The sequence below is a fragment of the Molossus molossus genome, unplaced genomic scaffold, assembly GCF_014108415.1.
Source record: "Molossus molossus isolate mMolMol1 unplaced genomic scaffold, mMolMol1.p scaffold_m16_p_20, whole genome shotgun sequence".
Classification (NCBI taxonomy): domain Eukaryota; kingdom Metazoa; phylum Chordata; class Mammalia; order Chiroptera; family Molossidae; genus Molossus; species Molossus molossus.
The window spans coordinates 14,258,802-14,279,939 of record NW_023425356.1 but is presented as its reverse complement, the minus strand read 5'-3'; the positions used below and the strand labels follow the sequence as shown (position 1 = coordinate 14,279,939).

Here is a 21,138-nt window from a genome sequence, read left to right as displayed (position 1 = left end):
TGAGCCACACCGGCCAGATGAGAAACACAACCTTTTAAGCAAAGAACAAACAGTCCATCTCTCTCGGTAGCTTTAGTTCATCCGTCTGCCTGAAGACAGGAAACAGACCCTAGTGTATACTCAGGTTTCTTTCAGCGCAGATTCATCTCTGATTCAACAAAGTGAAATTCATTGTATACCTGGATTAACAACCTTAAAAAAGACTACAACAGTTAAAAGTAGAAGAGTAGAGATCTGTTCCATATATGATTAATGTGCCCCTTTGAGGAGTAATTTTTCCAAAATATGTGCCATGAGTAAAATTAGAGAATAGAACCTCTGAGTGAGGGTAGATTTATATATATCTTGAATCTGTATACAGGATGAATTCCTATATATCTTGAATCTATATATAGCTCTTAAATATGTATCTCTTGAATATATATACATATATAACTTGAATATGTGTATACATGTGTGTATGTGTATACATGCATGTACACATATATGTGTACATATATATATACACACATATACACATATAAATGTTGGTTATATCTGTTTACCAGAATTAATCTGAGGTCAGACCCAAACATTTTCTTAAGCATCTGGTGCCAAAGCACTAAATTGAAACTTCTTGATGAAATATTTTAAATTATTTCAAATTAAATTTTCTATGTACTAGAGTTGCTTGTTTGGTTTATCTTAAAATCCTGTCATATCTTTATACACACCTTCACACAACTTATCCAAGGTCCAACTACCAATCCACCAGAAAAAACATGATGTGAAAAGAAAATAGTGGTAACCCTTCTATAGTGATAACTGTTGGGAGCTGAACTGCTGAACTTAAAAGCAAGAACCCCTGGCCGGTTTGGCTCAGCAGTTGGAACATCGGCCTAAGGACCAGAGATTCCCAGGTTCGGTTCCCACTAGGGGCATATACAAAAAAATAAATAAATAAAAACTAAAAGCAAGAACCTAAGGACTTTCATTGCATACAGTTATATTTCCATTAATACTGTTTCACCCAAGGTAGACCTCTTCCCAGAACAGCTCCTTTGTTGTGTGTGGTTCAGTCTGTAAAATCGCACACTGGTTTGGAGTCTAACGTGGCCCCCAGGAATGGAGGTTGCTCTCCTTTCCCCTGTGAGGAATACTAATAGTTTGCTTGGTGAGAACGAGACTTGTGGGGAGATAACAGCATATGTTCCCTTCTGAAGTAAGTTTATCAGAGGTTATAAGGAAAAATGTGGTTTCCATGGCTCCAAGGACAGCAATTGGGAATTCAGGAAGTACAACCCAACTTTCCTGAATCCCTGCTCCCTTGATATCTGCTTTGACCACGAGCCCCTCAATTTTAGCAACCATTTACCCCATCCCTAGAGGAAGCACTCATGGGCCCTTGAAGCTAGTCAATTAATTAACTACATCATCTTAGTTTAGACTCATCAAAATCAAATTGTGTTAAGGCATATTCTAAGAAATACAAAGATTTTTCTATTTTCTTTCAGAATGATTTATTGTCTTTTAATTAATTAATTAATTTTTGTTACTTGTCTTTTCTTATAAAATAGATCTGTAAGGTATTTGTAGATATCCTTTCAGAGGTAAAAAGACTACACCAATGTAAAATGTCATTCATCACTTTGGTGATGTCCTTATTATAACAATGGAGGCTAAATGCATTCCAAGAATCCAGTGTTCAGATGACTATGTCCTGGAGACATGGAAAGCATGAAGAATACACGTAATATATCCAGAAAGTTTTCAGCTCATGTGCCAGAAACCCTTCCAAAGCTTTGGTATTTTTTGGTTTTGTTTTTTCCTGTATAATTTTGATGGTTTTACTTATATTAAATAGAAGAAATTTAAATTTAAAAAAGTAACCAACAAGATACTTAGCATACCTGGCAACTAATGAATAGTATGCATTTTTATAATTATGTTGATAGGGACGGTTTTCGTTAATTATAAACCAAATATACATAATCATGTGTAACTAAACATACTTCCACAAATACCTACTTGAACACATTCATTTGGTGAATTAAGAAATAGCTTCCGACATATTCCCAATTCTATTTTAATTAAAAGACTTGGTATTAATAGCCCCAGCTAAAATCCCTATATTTTTCTCTGGGCCTGCTCTGCCTTGTAAAATGCAACCCACACTAATGATAGAAGTATTTTTCTTTGTTTTGGGGCTACTATTTTGTACATTTGGGAAAAATTCTTTATAACAACACCGATATGCTAGGATGAACAAAATAATCTCTGCCCTCAAGAAGCTTAGAGTGGGTAAGAGCTGGCAAGTTTCATTATCATCAAGTAAGTGCTGTGATCATCATTAACCCCGAGTAGACCCACTCAGCCTTGGGGAGGATGGTCATGGGAGAGAGCTTTCCTAAATTTTGAGGTCTCTAAATGGAGTGCTGAAGAACCCATACAAATTAGCCAAATAAAAGGTGATATCAGGGGTAGGGAAGAAAAGGAGAGTACTGGGGGGCAACATGCAAGAAGACCGGAACAGAGAAAGAGGGCAGGTCAAGAACTGGGGAGATAAACGGCTGTTAAACTGCACGAAGGAGTCTTATCTTTGTACAGAGGTCAAGGGGAAAATTTTAAACGAGTTACAAAATCGGTTTTGAACATTTTAAACATTTCTTGGCTTCAGTATGAATAACGATTTGAGGGCAGAGACCAGAGTCATGAGGATTTCTAACTGATGTACTAGAAATCCTACCAAGAAGTAGACAAATGTTAGAGGAAAAGAGGAGCCTGGAATGGTTCCCACGTTTCTTGGCGGCTGGAAGAGTGGAGCACAGGAGGAAAAGCAGATTGCAGTGACCATGTTGGAGCTGACTGCAGGACATCCAGAAAGACAGACACAGACCCTGGATGTATGGCCTGAAGCTCAGGAAAGCAGCCTGGACTAGAACTAGAGTCTAGGAATCTGCAACATAAAAGTAGTAATGCCCAGATCTCAGAACTCTGAGCTACCTCTGATGTTTAGGACCCCAGTGAGAAATTAAGGTTTAAAAAATTCAAACGAACAAGACAAACACTCATAGACACAGACAATAGTATGGTGGTTACCCGAAGAAAAGAGGGAGTAGTAAAGGACAAAGGGAGTCAAACATATGATGGCAGAAGATTTGACTCTGGGTGGTAAACAATGCAATATACAGATGCTATATTATAGAGTTGTACACTTGAAACCCATATAATTTTATTAACCAATGTCACCCCAATAAATTTAATTTAAAAAAATTTAATCCTCTTCTAAGTTAAAAGCCCAAAACAATTCTTTACTCTCCATTCGTTTCTTAATTTCAAACTAGAGTCTCTCTTAGCTACCTGCATTCTTTCAGTAACTGCCATCTAAACACTTACTGAAATGGGTGTAATTCCTTAGGACATCCACTGTTGAACTAGTAAAATCCATGTCTCAGATGCTCTACATTTAACAATGTCCAAATGGTCAACAGAGCACACAAGATTAGCATACCACTAACTCTTCTTTCACAAAGTTTATAATCTTCACCCCTATATCAGCAGGCGAAATTACATTCACAAAAGGAAGTACAAGTACAGTCTGGAACACAGTATTGTTCCTGCCAATGACAATAGCATAGGTTTTATGTCATCCTGGAGAAGAGGGGTAGAAAGAAAAAGCATGAAAAAAGAAAAATGTTGACTTTGGCCTTATTAGGACTGATTATAAATTCCATGGATGTACTACATTGGGAGTCCAGATATTGAAAGGGTTCGTAATGTTTTAAAGGGCAAGGGTAAAAACTTGCAAAAGGTGGAAACTGTGAAAAACTGTGTTGCTTGCATGACCTGTGCTCAGCCTTCTGTTGAGTACTGATAAGGATTATTGGGTTACCCACAAGACAATGAATCACCCAGCAGATGCAGGACCAGATACCAGACCAGTCCAACTGCGAGGTGGACAATGAGCTGGGCAGAGAACATCAGCAGGAACTGCCGGAAGCTAAAAGTAGAGTGTACAACCTACACCCCAACTGTTAGTCAATGCTGAACCCTTCTCGGCTCAGCCCGCCTGCACCCAGGCACATGCAATAAAGCCATTTTGCTCTACATTGGCCGTGGGTTGTGGATGTGATCTCCCGCCGGCTCAGACCTTTTAGATATGTGACCTCCATTGAGCACTCTGGGGAAGCAGAGAGAGCAGGGAAGATCGGAACTAAAAAGTGTCCTGTATATTAGACCATTAGCAAGTCATTACTGACCTTACAGAAAACAGTTCCAAGGGGAAATGGGAGTGTAGGTCAAATGGTAGTGAACTGAGGAGAGAATGAGAAGTGAGAAAGTAAATGATTAGTGTAGGGAGCTTGCTATGGTCTGAATATTTGTGTTCACCTGAAAATCCATATGTTGAAATCCTAATGCCCAATATGATGTTATCAGGAGGCAGGGCCTCTGGCAGTTGCCTATGTCACCAGGGTGGGCACTTCATAATGGGATTAGGGTTCTTATAAAAGAAACCCCGCGGAGATTCCTTCTCCTTCCACCAAGTGAGGACACAGCAAGAAAGAGCCAGCTGTGAAGTAGGAAAAGGACCCTCACCAGAATATGGCCATGCTGGCACCATGACCGTGGCCTTCCCAGCCTCCAGGGCCATGAGAAACAGATTTCTGTGGCTTACAGGCTGCCCAGGCTATGGCATTCTGTCCAGCAGCCCAAGTGGACTATCCAGTGTCCCTTCACAAAGAAGCCGAACTAAGAGTTCGAGGGGAGAGGGGCAAATAAATAGAACGTTTACAGGGTCTAAAGAGGGCTGTTTGCTTGTTTTTGCTTTTGCTTTTTTTAAGGATGAGAAGAGATTGAAGGCTGCTCCATACTGAGGAGGAGGAGTCAATTAGAAGGAAGCGAGAGAAGATACGAGAGGAAACAGCAAGGTTCTGGAGGAAATGTAGGGTGGAATCAGGAGTATCTTTTGAAACTAGTGGTAAAGATGCTAAATCAGTCAGTACTTTTAAGTTGCAAGTGTCAGAAACTTGCAAGTTGCAAGTGTCTTTTTAGCTTAAGCAAAAAAGAAAACTTATGATTCTTTAAGGGTTGATGCTGGCTTCAGAATAGGCTCAAATAATATCAGTAGGTCTCTCCTTCTCACTCTTCCTTGCTCTCCTCGGGGTTGGCTCTGTTCTCAGGCAGGTTATCTCCAGGAGATGCCAAAGATGGACAGAAGTCTATGCTCACTTTCTATCAGCTTAGGAACATCAACAGGCCAAGGACTCCTCTTTGTTCAAAAGTTACCATAAAAGCCCCAGGACTGACTCCTACTGGAAGAGATTGGGTCACATGCCTAACCCCTCATCAATTAGGCTTAGTTGAGCTTAAGTAGCATGCCCACCTCAGTGGTTAGCCCCACTCGAACCATTTGAATGAAGACAGGGGTAGGGAGGCCCCCAAAAGAAAATCAAAGCGCAGCTACCAGAAGAAGGGACATGGATGCTAGGAAGACAAAAATAGCAGGAGGAAGGAAAGTAACAGAAGTAGAAGAAATGATACAGTATTGTTTTAAAAGATAAATATGAATTAACCAGATAAAAGAGTAGGTAAAAACCAACATTGAACAATAGTTAGAAAAGAAGCTACCACAATAAAAGAATTTTTATTGCACTTAGACTGGCTGTTCAAAACAGGGAGAGGGGCAATTTTTATATAATAAAGAACTTTTATTACTTGAATTTTCCATTATCAGGAAGAATTATGCTGTTACCTGTCAATATATCTATCCGGGTACATTCACTTACTCCTAAAGAGTTGGGCCATTATAAAAGCAGGGCCCGCTGTTGCACTCATCACCAGTCCATTTAGTTATAAAAGAACTCTTTATATTTCAAATTCAAGTGAGGAACAAGAGAGACTTTTTTTTAAAGCACTGAGTCTTCAATTTACTGACTTCAATTTACTTCAAGAACTGACTCCTTTAAACTTCAGGTTGAATTTAAAGACCACTTCAGAAGATATTCCAACCTTTCCTTCTTTCTCTTGTTACATGAGCAATGATACTTTACTTTCCCATTTCTAAGCTCTTTCCTCCTTCTATGTCTCTTAAACCCAAAGAATCCCCTACCCTCTAAAACAGCATTTCCATGTCTAAGTTTCTGGATCCAGTTGGGGCAAATTGTTGGTCATGCCTGTCCCTAAGCTCTCTCCTAGGAATCTTTGTCGTGGACAACTCCACTGTCAAGTATAGTTTAATATAATTTGTATGTGCATCTATCCCAAATGGATTGTACTCCATCAGAAGGGAATAAGGTGTCTCTGAGGTGCCCACTCTAGGGTTCTGTGGCCCACACTGGCACAGGCCCACCACATCTGTTATGATGTCTAGCCTCCCCCCTTTTAGATTGAGGAAGCCCACTTAAGTAAAGTCTTCTAAGCTGGACTATTTACAAGTAGCCTCCCTAAACCCTCCAGTCTTTCCACAGTTAAGTTCTTGGAAAATATTTCTCAGTTTCCATGAAAGTCATATGTGATTAGTGCCAGTTAGTTGTGAACATTAGATTTTTTATTCATTAATCAAATATCTGTATTTTTTTTTTTTTAAATCCTCACCCGAGGACATTTTTGCATTTTTTTGTTCAGACAGAGCGGGAGGGAGAGAGAGGAAGAGAGAGAGAGAGAAACATCGATGTGAAGGGACACATCGAGTGGTTGCCACCCGCACGACCAACCAGGGCCGGGGACAAACTGCAACCGAGGTACGTGCCCTTAGCGGGAACCGAACCCAGGTCTCTCTGTACCGCAGGCCGACGCTCTAACCGCTGAACCAAACTGGCCAGGGCAAATATCTGTATTTGACAGACAATTTTCAGAGGGGATGTTATATAATCCTGCAGCTTTAAGTGTCCATGTTATCAAGTGACATGAAAACCCAAAACTCTGGATTAATATCTGGAGACCATGCTAATATCAATTTCAGATATTAAGGTAAAAATAATTTATGAATCCCTGACTTTGTATATAAGTATACCACTATTCCTTCCCCACTGGAAGAGCATGGGCTCAGTGCTAGCCAGCCACACCCTGTCACCATCCCCACTCTGTCAGCAGGCGGGCATTTGCAAGATACCCAGCTGGATGCAACCAGTGACTGTGGGGTTCAGCAAAGCCAACTGGCCCTGCTAACAGTTGATTGTAACCCTGATCATAGCAGTTTGGATGGAGAGAAATGGACAAATACAGGATAAATCATATTTTGGGGGTCAGGTCTGCAGGGCACTAGGTCAGCCTCACTTCACGCATCTAACTGAAACCAAACCCTCGTGAAAGAGTACCTACGGAAGGAAAAGGAAAACAGACAGTAGAATTTAGGACGATTCTACTCTATTAAATCCCTTAGCACTCTCCCCCAGTCTCTAAAATCTTTCTTAACCATATTAGGTTTTCATGAAATCAAAAGCCAAAACAGCACAAGTTGCTTTTGGTATAAATGTTGGAAACTGTCTCTTATTACTTGAAAGACTACAAAGGATTTAGACGTTCACATGTAAAATGATCGTGGCCTCTTTTCTAGGCTTTGGGGGTATAACTCTCATAAGTCAGTTAGCCCACCAGAGTAATTAAATTAAATGAAAGAGAATAGTTCTTCAAATAGAATGCACTGTTTAATGAGTTTGGGTAAGTTTTACCTTGTGCATTTGGATGAGTGGGATAACGTACTATATTGCAGCTTTCCCATACTCCTCACTGTCCACCTCCACTCCAGGCCTTTGGAAGTTGATATTAACATGGTTTCCAAATACTAATCTGGGGCTTTGGGTTCTCATGTCACTTGATAACATGGACGCTTAAAGCTGCCGGGTTATAACATCCCCTCTGATAACTGTATATCAAATACAGATATGTGATTAATGAGTTAAGAGTCTAATGTTTAAACCTAACTGGTACCCTAATGCCACATGTTCCTTCAGCCTCTAATCACATTACCCTTTCCTTATAACTCTGTCGCATTCCAACATTCATTTTCTATGTCAAGACAAAATTTGTGACTTACTGTTAAAAGAGCTTGCTCAAGACTGACTTGCGTTAGTATTTCATGTCCCTGTTCTCCATTTTACCTCTGCTCTGCCCTTCCATGTGGAAACCATCCTTCACATGAGCTCAGTCACCTTTTCTTCTAACACCCACAAGGTCTCTGATGCACGCATGGTTATAGGTATGGATAAAACAATACTCAAAATGTACACAGTGTGTTGTGAAATATATTGATATAGTATGAGTTTTATTCCAAGCAAACACATTGAACTGAATTGCAAATTACATTGCTATTGAAGTTAGATAGAAAATCCCACCATGTAGGACTGCTGAGGTTTGGTACAATAGTTTGTCTTGATGACCTCATGTATACAGTCACTATAGTCAGTATTGCACTTGCCACACTTACAGCTTACAGCTATAGGATAGGAGAAATAAGGACTAACATGGCGTGGGCATCCTGGTATTTCTACAGTCTTATACGTGAAGTCTCTATATGTACAAATATCCTGGGACAGAGCATATTTGGGAAGAAACAGCTTGCCATTGATATCCTGAGGAGAGAACAGAAAAAGGATCAGTATACTAGGACTTTAGGATACTTGTAGATAATATAAACACAAACTAATTCACTTATATTCCTCGGTTACAAATAGGACTGGGGGAGCACTCCTTAGTCCCATTCCCCAGTACACATCCTCAGCACATCCTCACTGTATCCCACAGAGACAATTGTGGCACACACCCCCTTTAATCTTTGATCATGGGAACACAATAAGATTTAAATAAAGTTTTGAAGTAAACTGTTATAAAATTGCTTGTACCTGTTGTGCTGAGTACATACATATAATATTGAAACCTGTGCATTCGACCTCTAAGGAGCCAATGACCATTAGATTTAGAAAATGAGGTTGTGCTTTATCGCATTTCCTTTCTGCATAGAAATGGACTAAGTCCAGGTTTACCTAATGTACAGCTCAAAGAAGTGAGATAAACTACATACCCGTGTCATACAATATCCAGCACAGATGGTAGTGTTGATGGTTAGGCAATAATCACATTCTTTCCTTTCGACATGCATCATATACTCAGTTGGAATACAAAAAGATGTTGCTTGTCCACAAGCAAGGCCAAAAAGCATGGACACCAGGAAGATAGCAGTCATGCTAAATCAAAGATAAAATTAAAGAATCTATTAGCTGTATCTTTAGGACATTCAGAAGGGACATTTGGAAAGAGCTAAAATATATATATATATATTTTTTAACACAATGCCTACTTTGTCCTAGACCCTATGTTAAATGTTTTTACATAGCTAATACTCTCAATAACTTTTCTGTATACACTTAGATGTGGCTGTGATCCACATACCACACGATGTATGAGATCATATAGTGAAGGTCCTGTTTGCAAGTGCTGCTTAGCTCCACTGGGCAGTGAAATGGCACACCTGAAACACCACTATGGCAGAAAAATGGCAGAGAGACACACACCAACTAAGTGTAAAACAATTCATTCAATGGAAACTAATCCAAATACCTGCCTGGATGATTAGAAGAAGTGAATTAACAGTTAGGCTTCAGTAAGGGCTTTCCCAGAACTGCAGTTTTCAAAAAGTTTTGGTTAAAAGGTCAACAAATGGTCCTAGCCAGTTTGGCTCAGTGATTAGAGCATCAGCACGCAAACCAAAGAGTCACAGGTTTGATTCCAGTCAAGGGCACGTACCTCGGTTGTGATTCATCCCCGGCCCTGGTGGGGGTCGTGCGGGAGGCAGCTAGTCGATTTCTCGCACATCAATGTTTCTCTCTCTCTCTCTCTCTCTCTCTCTCTCTCTCCCCTTTCCTCCCTCTCTCTTTTTCTCTCCCCCCCTCCCACTCTACCTGAAGATAAATGAGGGGAAAAAATATCCTTGGGTGAGGATAAAATAAAATAAGGCCAACAAATGGGTCATAATCAGAAAGGGCAAAGAAACCAAGAAAATGCATAATCAGACATGAGTACCATCTCAGTGCAAGCAATCTTGTATATAATTTTATCGATTGCCTGTCAAGAAAGACAAGATGAGACTACAGAAAGTCCAGACAAGATTAAGTAAAATTACCACTGCTGTTAAAGAGCTAACCCAGAATCTAAATACTCTGCTTCTCCATCCTTAGGATGTTCCTCTAAGGTTGAAAGTAGACTTGGACAAATAAAAAATTATGTTGCTCAAGAGATGTATGAAATTCATTCTCTTAAAAAGATTACAGATGCAGCCCTGGCCAGATGGCTCAGTTGGTTGGAGCATTGTCCCATACACCAAAAGTTTGAGAGTTCAATTCTTAGGGCACAAACCTACGGTGCAGGTTTGATCCTGGTAAAGGAAGAAACTGATGAATGTTTCTCTCTCACATCAATGTTTCTTTCTCTTTCTCTCCCTCCCTCTCTCTCTCAAAATAAATGGAAACATGTCTTCAGGTGAGGATTAAAAAGAAGATTTCAGGTGCAAAAAATATAGGTTGACACATGAACTAATACAATCAAGGACAGCAGATCCATTGTGGGTTAGCCAGGAAGTAAAATATGTTTGGCTGCATGGAAGACAGCAAAGGGTCTCCTCAGGCAGAAAGAGAATGTGCATCTCAAGAAAACCTGTCTGCTGGAAGAGTGCTCAACATCAGTTGGCATCATAATGAGCTGGATAATGTTGACACAATTATTTCAGTTCTGTTAGTGAGAGCGGGTAATCCAGACTTTTGAATGTTAAATTGATCACTTCAAAGGTTGAGAATATTGTTTTACCTTACAAATATGGTACAGTTACCTAGGTATATTTGGGTTTTTTTTTCCCTTCTCAAGTATTGTGAGAAAAGAAAATATACATCTTAATGAAGTAGCGTTATCTTTAAACACAAACTTTGCTTTTCCTTTTACCTTTTAGATAAGGTATAATTCACTAAACATTTTTATTTAATCATCAAAAATGTATCAAGATTTTCTCAAACGTGTCCATTATATCCCAATAGTCTCTTTAAGTTGCATACACTAAACCTTCCATTAACTGAAATCTCAGAAATTCAGTTTCAGTTAACCAGAATTTTGTCTTCAACTAACTTTTTCTTTTCTATTTTTTTTTCCTTTGTTGATTTTAAAGAGAGAGGAAGGGAGAGAGAGAGAGAGACAGAAACATCGATGAGAGAGAACATCTATTGGCCGCCTCCTGCATGCCCCCCATTGAGGATCAGGCCCACAACCTGGGCATGTGTCCTGACTGGTAATCAAACTGGCGAACTCTTGATGCATGGGTCGAAGCTCAACCACTAAGCCACACTGGATGTCTTCAATTAGCTTTTAAGAAAAAAATTGAAACCGTATTCAACAAGCTACCAGAGATATATTATAAATGTCAGCTTCCAGATATTAGTGGTCATTCTAACCAGTCTCCTATTCCCAGAATGAGAATTTCAGATAACTTAGAAACTTAGATAAATATATATTGAGCATTTGAACCAGGCACTGAGAAATACAAAAGGCATAAGCTATGGTCCTTGACCTCAAGTGCTGACAGTCTAATGGAGGAGGTAAGTATGAACACTAATAATAAAAATACAGCCCTGGCTGGTTTGGCTTAGTGGTTGGAGCATTGGCTCACAGACCAGAGTCGCAGGTTTGATTCTGGTCAAGGGCACATGCTTTGGTTGCAGTTCAGTCCCCAGCCTTGGTCCAGGGTTTTGCAGGAGGCAATCAATTGATGTGTCTCTCTCACATCAATCTCTTCCCCCCTCCCCCGACTCTGTCTGAAGATAAATAGAAAGACAGTATCCTCGGGTGAGGATTACAAAACAACAAACATAGTGTTCTAAGTGCTCTGAAAGAATCTACATTATGACTCTGAAACCCACAAGTATCAAAGATTTCTTCTGTATAGACAAGGAAGTAAACTAACCCATTAAGAAGGGTTTTCTAGCAAACTCTTTTAAATAAAATGCCGCACATTCAAGCATTCCTTGGAAGTTTGTTGGTATTTCAACTAGGGATGGAAAATATAAAAACCTGTTGCTCATGGAATCTGGTTTTCTCGAGTGCTTCACAAATGTGAGCTCCCTCCAATATAGAATTGGTTCTCTTAATTAGAGCCACAGGTTTGAAGGATTCTCTGCAGAATCTTACAAATATTAACTGAGTAAATCACATAAAATACTCAACTGTCATGATCATATGTTCTTGCCTGTCTAACCAGACAGCTACTGAATTTTTGCCATAGGAAATCATTAACTGCATGTTTTTTAACTTTTAGCTCTACGATTCTATGTAAAATAGATGTATGGTAACCTAGTGGTGAAAATATCAGTTCTGGATTAAGGAACACAATTGTATTTTAAGATCTCCCATGGATCTATGAGAAATTGACTAAAATATTTAATCTGCCTGGGCCTTATCTCTCCAATTGGAAAACAGAAAAAGACAAGTACACCCAGCCCTTTTATAAATTATAGGATAAACAAAAACTATTTTGGAACTTTTACCCAAGCTCATATTCATTATGAACACTATACTTTTTTCAAAGTTCCTCTTAATGTAAAATTCTAAACTAACAAAAGGGAAATGTACAAGTACTGCACTTTCAGCAAAGTAGCTGTATAACTTTGTGGATGTAAAGAAAATAAAAATTATTCTTTCAAATAGTAAAACTCGACCCACAAAATCTTTCTAAGCCTCAATTTCTTTATCTAGAAAAGGAAAGCTTAGAACCAGAAGATGATCAGGAAGTTCTTTTCAGCATAAACAGTGATTCTATATGATAAATTAGTGCCAGACTCCTGGTCTAATTGTTAGTGACCTAGACTTCTGCTTCCAAATATCATTGCAATGCGTGTAACTGAGCAATTTAATATCTTTGTGCCCTCATTTTTCCATATGATCCATCCTAAACTCATAAAAAAAGAATAAAACAATGCATGTGATGAACTTGGAATGCTACAGAAGACTATATAATGTACATAATATATATAATGTACATAAATGTACATACGTATCACTATATGAATCAGTGTTAGTTAATACCACCCTATATGATCTGCCACAGTTTCTGTTTTTATCACCTGAATTCTCATCTTGGCAACCTAATTGTCTCTTTTAACATCATCATAACTTTTACTGAGCAGCTACACATAGAAGGCATGATTTCAGGCCCTAGATAATAAGCGATGCTTTTTTCAGTGGCATAACCATATATGTCTACACTGCCAATGTTTATCCTTATTCTAAGATATCTTCTTTCTTCTGCTTCTTACTCCACTTTTTCTTTCCTTTTCTGTTCTCTCCCTACCTTCCTTCTCAATAAGCACATTTCTCTCTGCTCTGCTAATTTCCTTCACCAATCTTTTCTCTCCAAATCCCTTACTACACTATGAAAAGAATCAATTGCCCACCCTATCAACAATCTAGGAACTTTACTAAAGCAACACATTTTTCTAGAGAATAAAATGTACTATAAAGCAGTGTGTGCCCTGGACACTATCCAAGGTTTAGCTATTAAATAACTAAAATGAGAAAGTAAATTACCCCCGCAGGTACTCAAAATTGAATTTAAGTTTTCCCAGAGGTATATTATCATCAAAGATAACAATTAGTAATTGACATAATTTAACAAACAGATTACTCAATTAACAAAAATATTTAAATTGAAATGTAAATAAGAAAAGCCATGAACATCAGTCAGGGAATTAACCAGTTGTTCCTCTTCAAGTTAATGCAATTTTTTGTTATCCTTATCTATGTAGTTCACGAAATTCACCCAGCATTGAAGAGTTCTGGAGCAATGATTACAATTCTTAGAGTTGATCCAAGCAAACTATCACTTAGTGTTTGCCATTTTTTAATCAATGCTAAAATGGTGAAAGTGAAAAAAGAAAAAGAACATTTCATTTTGCAAAGCCTGCTCAGTGTATACACCTACCTTACTTTGCATTGGTGAGCTGATGCTGTAATGACTCAGACTAAAATCTCTTGGTTCATTTTATACTCTTTGGGATAATTCCTCTCTGATCTTCTTGTTTATATAACTGCGTTTAAATTACTGCTTCCTTATCTGAAAAACATCTATTGAAAATTCATACTGAACCCCAAATAAAATATGTTTAGATAAATAATTTCACAACACCTTCCTCTGGAAACTCTGACATTATGGCAGCATAAATATTTCTTTCTCCTGTTTCAAAATAAAATTACCCTTTTAAATACATCCTTTATTAATATTTATTAATATTCCAAAGGATATACACAGAAAGAGGGGGAGAAAACCTTAACTTCATCTAAGAAAAACATGGGAATGAAAATTTCCTTGGGACTTGAGTGCCCCAAATTTTACCAAAGCACTCATTTAGACATAAATAAAATTATTGCTTATCTACAAAGTAAAGGCAACTTTTTAATGGAAATCCAGGACAATTGGCATATACATTTCTGACTAAAACAAAAAACATTAGTTCAATATATTTTGTTTTCTCTTTGTGTTTAAAATAATAATAAGTAAAGTTTACATGTGACATGAACTGAAAGTAAAAGGATGGAAAAAAATATTTCATGCAAATGTTAATGAAAAAAGCTGGGGTAGCAATACTCATATCAGACAAAATAGACTTTAAAACAAAAGCTATAATAAGAGACAAAGAAGGACATTGCATAATCATAAAGGGGTCAGTCCAAGAGGATATAACCCTTGTAAATATTTCTGCACTTAACACAGGAGCACCTAAATATATAAAGCAAATCTTGATGGACATAAAGGGAGAGATTGACAATAATACAGTGATGGTAGGGGATTTTAACACCCCACTGGCATCAATGGATAGAGCTTCCAGACAGAAAATTAACAAGGAATCAACAGCCTTAAACGATACACTAGATCTGATGGATTTAATTAATTTCTTCAGAGCATTTCACCCCAAAGCAGCAGAATATACATTCTTCTCAAGGTCACATGGAACATTTTCCAGTATAGACCACATGTTAGGGCACAAAACAAGTCTCAATAAATTTAAGAAGACTGAAATCACATCAAGCATATTCTCTAACCACAATAGAAATAAATTACAAGAAAAAAACTGAAAAACACATAAACACATGGCAGTTAAAGAACATGATACTAAACAAGAATGGGTTAACAATGAGATCAAGGAAGAAATCAAAAGATACAACCACCCCAAATCTATGGGACACAGCAAAAGCAGTCCTAAGAGGGAAGTTCATAAAATTTATGTGAAATAAAAGTCATTTAAGTAAATGACCAAATCTGACACAATATCAACTGATCTGATATAAAATCCTGGCTCTACCATTTACTAGCTATATGACATTGGCATGCTTGAGCTCTCCTTACTTCAGTTCCTTCTTTTATTTGTTTATGGAGAACACCTAACACTGTGTCTGGCATATACTAAGTGTTCAATAACTGATAACTAATTTATAATAATTCAACATCTATTTACTTAACAAATATTTAGCCACAGTGCCTAGTATATAGTAGGCAGCCATATTTGTTGAATGCATAAATGGCTAAGGGAGTGCATGAATAAGTGAATTTTAATTTTCACCCAAGGATACTTTTCCATTTATCTTCAGATAGAGTGAAAAGAAGGGAAGGAGAGAGAGAGAGAGAAACATTGACATGAGAGAGAAATATCAATTGGTTTTCGCCCACATGACCCCAACCAGGGCCGGGACCGAACCACAACCAAGGTAGGTACATGCCCTTGACTGGAATCAAACCCGAGACTCCTTGGTCCGCAGGCTGATGTTTTAACTGCTGACCCAACCTGGCCAGTTGTAATTGTTGAATTTTTAAAATCACTTTTATCCATTTCCATAGCTACAACTCAAGTTTACCCCCTTTCAATCTATTTGCCTCACTATAATATGACTAGAGTTCAATGAGAATTTTCCCTCATACTCAGAAAAAAGTCCAAACTTCTTAGTAAAATTTATAAAGTCCTTCATATCGCTAATTCCATTTTTCGCCAGTTCCAACCTCTCCCCCTAACTTCTCCACCCTTTCTCCACTTTCTATGTTCCTCAGCCTAAGTGAACTGAGTTCCTCAAATTAGTCACACTCTCTTCCCTCTAAGCCTTTTCCTATGCCATTCCCTCCATCTGGAACATCTGCCTGATCCACCACTCCATGCCTCCTCTCACCTAACTCCTACTCATCCTTCAGGACTTAACTGAGAAAGCACCCTTTCTGCAAAGCCTTCTCTGAGTCTGTACGGCCTCCCTTATGGTTAGTTGTTTTAATAGAATTACAAAAAATATATAGGGCATCTAGCACGTGGTAGATGCTCAGTAAATCATAGATATTATTATAGATTATTGACAACTTCACTAGTCTTCACTTGTCCTCATGTTTATAGATAATAAAAGAAAATGAAAAAAATGGGGCCTGGTACAGGCAAGTCTACCTGGAGGGGGGAATGGAGAGGTTAAGGCAATATCTGGGATATGTACCAAAATTAGCCATTAAGGGATCCCTAAATCTAGGGAATGTGAACTACTATGTAGTAAGAGAAGAAACTGAAAACAGGTAAAGTGAGTATGAGGATGCCAAATTTAATTCCACGCAAGATGGTAAGAGTACAGTGACTATGAGAATGTTAGATGTTTGTTTCTAATGGAAGTAGTGCCTCTGTTGTATAAAGTATTGATTCACATACTCAGTTTCTAGCAGATTTATATACATATCCCTGGAAACATACATATACACAAAATAGGTAACTGATATACTCTTGGCCTACTACTAGAAAACTATAAAAAATATAATACATTTGGTAATAATTTTATTTTCAAAGGGACTCTAATGTATATGATCTGTGTTAAAAGAATCCAGGCAGATTGAACTTTCACTTCCAGATTGGATTTATTCTCCCATTTCAAATAACTATAAATAGGACAAAATATATGAAACACTGGTTCTATACCCATGGACTATTAGGCAGCAAAGCAAAAAGTTCCCAAAGAGACAATAAATAAGCAAAAGTACTGCAGCTTACTGCTGGAAGAAAATTTCTGGCCTATGGTGCAGGGAGGGGTATCAAGGCAGAGGCAAGAAGTATCCTCAAATAGAGGAGAAGGACCTGGGAGACCATGGAGCCCAAGGCACTTGGAGTTCACAGGGAAACACATTGGAGAGGAGACAACTGCACAGAGAGAATTCTGGAGATTTGCAGATAAACTCTGAATATTCAGCTGAAAACTGATCAACTCATGCATGTGAAGAAACTAGATGAGGAAAGGATTATCTGAAAGGATTAAAGAGAACAGTCCTGGGATTCACATAGAGATAGGCAATGTGCTTATTCCAATCAACAACAGTAGAAAATGTCCTAATTCGTGGGATATAAGGTAGTATATTTAGAAGGGTATTGCCTCAATTGTGGGGAGAAATCTGCCCTAAATGCTGCTCTAACCCTGCCTAACAAATCTTTAAAGCAAGACCCAAAAGGATCAACTATTTGCGAGTAACAGACCTGACTCAGAGAACAATGTGAAGAATATTTATAGGTATACAGTATCTGACCCCCAACAATGTGTAATCCACAATATGTGGCATTCAATAAAAAAAATTACTGGGCATGCAAAGAAGCAGGAAAATATAATTCATAATAAAGAGAAAATTAATCCATTGAAACTGACCCAGAACTGGTATAGATAATAGAATTAGTAGACAAAGGACATCAAAACATGATACCACCAAAGGAACACAATAATTTCCTACTAATTGATCCCAAAGAAATAGAAATGTGAATAACCTAAAAACACTCTAATTATTTCTTTTTTTTTTTTTAACTTCCTGCCATCTTCTTTTTTTGTTGTTGTTACAGATGTTTCTCCTTTTTTACCCCATTGGCACCCCCCTCTCGATCCTCCCCGCCCCGTCCCCAGCTTTGTTGTCTATGTCCATTGGTCATGCATACATGCATATAAGTTCTGTGGTTTATCTCTTCCCAACCCCCACCCCCTCTTCTGAGGGATGTCAATCTGTGCCCTACTTCCACGTTTCTGGGTCTACCGTATTCCTCAGACTGTTATGTTCATTATATTCCGTATATAAGTAAAATCATGTGGTATTTGTCTTTTTCTGCTTGGCTTATTTCACTTAGGATAATACTTTCCAGATCCCTCCATGTCATCTCAAAGGATAAGAGATCTTTCTTTCTTACAGCTGCATAGTGCTCCATTGTGTATATGTACCACTGCTTTTTTATCCATTAGTCTACTGATGGATACTTGGGCTGTTTCCAGATCTTAGCTATTGTAAACAGTGCTGCTATGAACATGGGGGTACATATATTCTTCCTGATTGGTGTTTCAGGCTTCTTAGGGTATATTCCTAGAAGCGGGATCACTGGGTCAAATGGAAGTTCAATTTTTAATTTTTTGAGGTAACACCATAGTGTTTTCCATAGTGGCTGCACCAGTCTGCATTCCCACCAGCAGTGTACTAGAGTCCCCTTTTCTCCACACCCTCGCCAACACTTGTTGTTTGATGATTTGTTGATGGCAGCCATTCTGACAGGTGTGAGGTGATACCTCATTGTTGTTTTAGTTTGCATCTCTCTGATGATTAGTGATGTTGAGCATTTCTTCATCTGTCTCTTGGCCATTTGTATGTCCTTTTTTGGAGAGGTGTCTATTCAGCTCCTCTGCCCATTTTTTAATTGAGTTCTTTTTCTTCCTTTTGTTGAGTTGTATGAGTACTCTATATATTTTGGAAATTAACCCCTTATCTGATGTATCATTGGCAATGATGTTCTCCCATACAGTGGGTTGCCTTTCCATTTTGATGATTGTTTTTTTTTGCTGTGCAGAAGCTTTTGAGTTTGATGTAGTCCCATGTGTTCATTTTTTTCTTTGTTTCTGTTGCCTTAGGTGATGTATCAGTGAAAATTCTGCTGTGCATGATGTCCGAAATTTTGTTGCCTGCATTTTTTTCTAGAATTTTTATGGATTCATGGATCACATTTAAGTCTTTTATCCATTTTGAGTTTATTTTTGTGTATGGTGTAAGTTGATAGTCTAGTTTCATTTTTTTGCATGTAGTTGTCCAATTTTCCCAACACCATTTATTAAAGAGGCTGTCTTTATTCCACTGAATGCTCTTGCCACCTTTGTCAAATAGTAATTGAGCATATTGCCTTGGGTCCATTTCTGGGTTCTCTGTTCTGTTCCACTGGTCTATATGCCTGTTCTTGTGCTCATACCAGGCTGTTTTGATTACAGTCACTTTGTAGTATAACCTGATATCTGGTATTGTGATCCCACCTACTTTGTCCTTCTTTTTCAAGATTATAAGCAGTGTTTGGAACTCTGCATCTGTTAGGATTCTTATCTCCATTTCGCTTAGTTCTTTTCCTGGAGTTTTATTATGTTCTTTCATATGGGACCTGTTTTTTTGTCTCCTCATTTTGGTTGCCTCCCTGTGTTTGTTTCTATGTATTACTTAAGGAGAGGTATGGGGCTGAGACCAGACGCTGCTTATTTAAAAGAATTTAGGAAAAACCTGAAGCAGGATCCAAGACAAGCCAATCCTATGGTAAAGCAATTGGCAACAGCTTGGGCGGGCCTGAAAGTTGGGCAGGGTGGGGCCTCAGGGAGTCACCAATGAGGGGCAAACAGCGTGAGCCAAGTTGCTGGAGTCCCCAATATGGCGGCTTTCTGCTGCCACAGGGAAGGGCTCACCAAAGGAACAAAGAGGCCTCTGATAGCAAGTCTGTCTAGGAGAAAGCCCCCTCTCCAGCCCTCACTCCAGTGCCAAACATCTCAGTTCTTCCCTGCATGTCTCTGGTGCCTTTCAAGCTGCCTCCCCCATGCTGGAAACTGGAGGGTGCGAGTCTGAGTAAGTTTGTGCATGAGCCCTTTAAGAGGAGCTGCCTGGGGCTCCAGCCGCCTCAGCCTCCCTCAGACTCCCCGAGCCTCAGTTCCCGCTGGTTTTTCCAGCCAGAAGTGATGTGGATTCTCCTCCTGGCACTGGAACCTTGAGCGGGGCACCTGGTGTGGGACGGGGACCCCTCAGTCCTCAGGGAGGACCTTCCCAGCCGAGGTGTCCTCCTGATTTTTATCCACCACACGTGGGTGTGGGACCAGCCCGTCTGCCTCCGCCCCTCCTACCAGTCTGGATGTGGCTGCTGCTTTAATCCCGTAGTTGTAGGACTTCCATTCAGCTTGATGTCAGGTGGTTTTGGATGATGGTTGTTCTGTAGTTTAGTTGTAACTTTGATGTGGTTGTGGGAGGACTCGATACTGCGGTTACCTACCCGCCATCTTGACCGGAAGTCAAAGTTGCAGGTTTGATCCCCAGTCAGGATGCATAAGGGAGGTAACCAATCAATATTTCTCTCTCACATTGCGATTTCTCTCTCCTCCTCCCTTTCTCTTTCTCTAAAATCAAACATATCCTTGGATGAGGATACAAAAATAAAAAGATAGAACTGTTGAAAATAACCATAGCTACAATATTTTGTTAATGGAACACAATATAAAAAGATGTAAGTTGGGGGCCAATAACATAAAACGGGGGAGTTAAGTAAATGTATGGAACTTTTTATGCAAATAAAGTTGTTATTAGCTTAAATAAATTGTCATAACTATGAGATGTTTTATATAAGCCTCATGGCAATCACAAAGAAACACCTATAATAGATAAACAAATAATAAAAAGAAAAGTATCAAAGCAAACCACTACAAAAAAGATCATCAGTTAATACAAAAAAAAAAAAGATTGCAGGGGAGGAAGAGGGAAAAAAGAACTTCAAAACAATCAGAAAACAGGTAACAAAACAGTGATAGTATGTCCTTACATATCAATAATTATTTAAAATATAAATGGCTGAAATTCTCCAATTAAAAGATGTACAGTGGCCCTGGCCAGTTTTCTCAGTGGTTAGAGCATTGGCGCATAGACCAGAGAGTCCCGGGTTCAGTTCCTGCTAAGGGCACATACCTCAGTTGCAGTTTGTCCCCAGTCCTGGTTGGGGTCATGTGGGTGGCAGCCAGTCAATGTGTCTCTCTCAAATTGATGTTTCTCTCTCTCTTCACCCCTTTCTCTCTCCCACTCTACCTGAAGGTAAATGCAAAAAATGTCCTCGAGTGAGGATAAAAAATAATAATAAT

At 38.8% G+C, this 21,138-nt stretch overlaps 1 protein-coding gene across 1 annotated transcript; it reads right to left on the bottom strand.

Moving 5' to 3' along the window:
- Positions 1-8,214: 8,214 nt before the first annotated feature.
- TSHB (thyroid stimulating hormone subunit beta) lies at positions 8,215-13,962 on the bottom strand. The gene is made up of 3 exons (XM_036273464.1): positions 13,934-13,962; positions 8,999-9,161; positions 8,215-8,549 (listed from the first exon to the last, which is right to left on the bottom strand). Exons 2-3 carry the CDS (start codon positions 9,158-9,160, stop codon positions 8,295-8,297), a joined length of 417 nt encoding a protein of 138 aa, XP_036129357.1. The 5' UTR covers position 9,161; positions 13,934-13,962; the 3' UTR covers positions 8,215-8,294.
- Between the last annotated feature and the right edge of the window lie 7,176 nt (positions 13,963-21,138).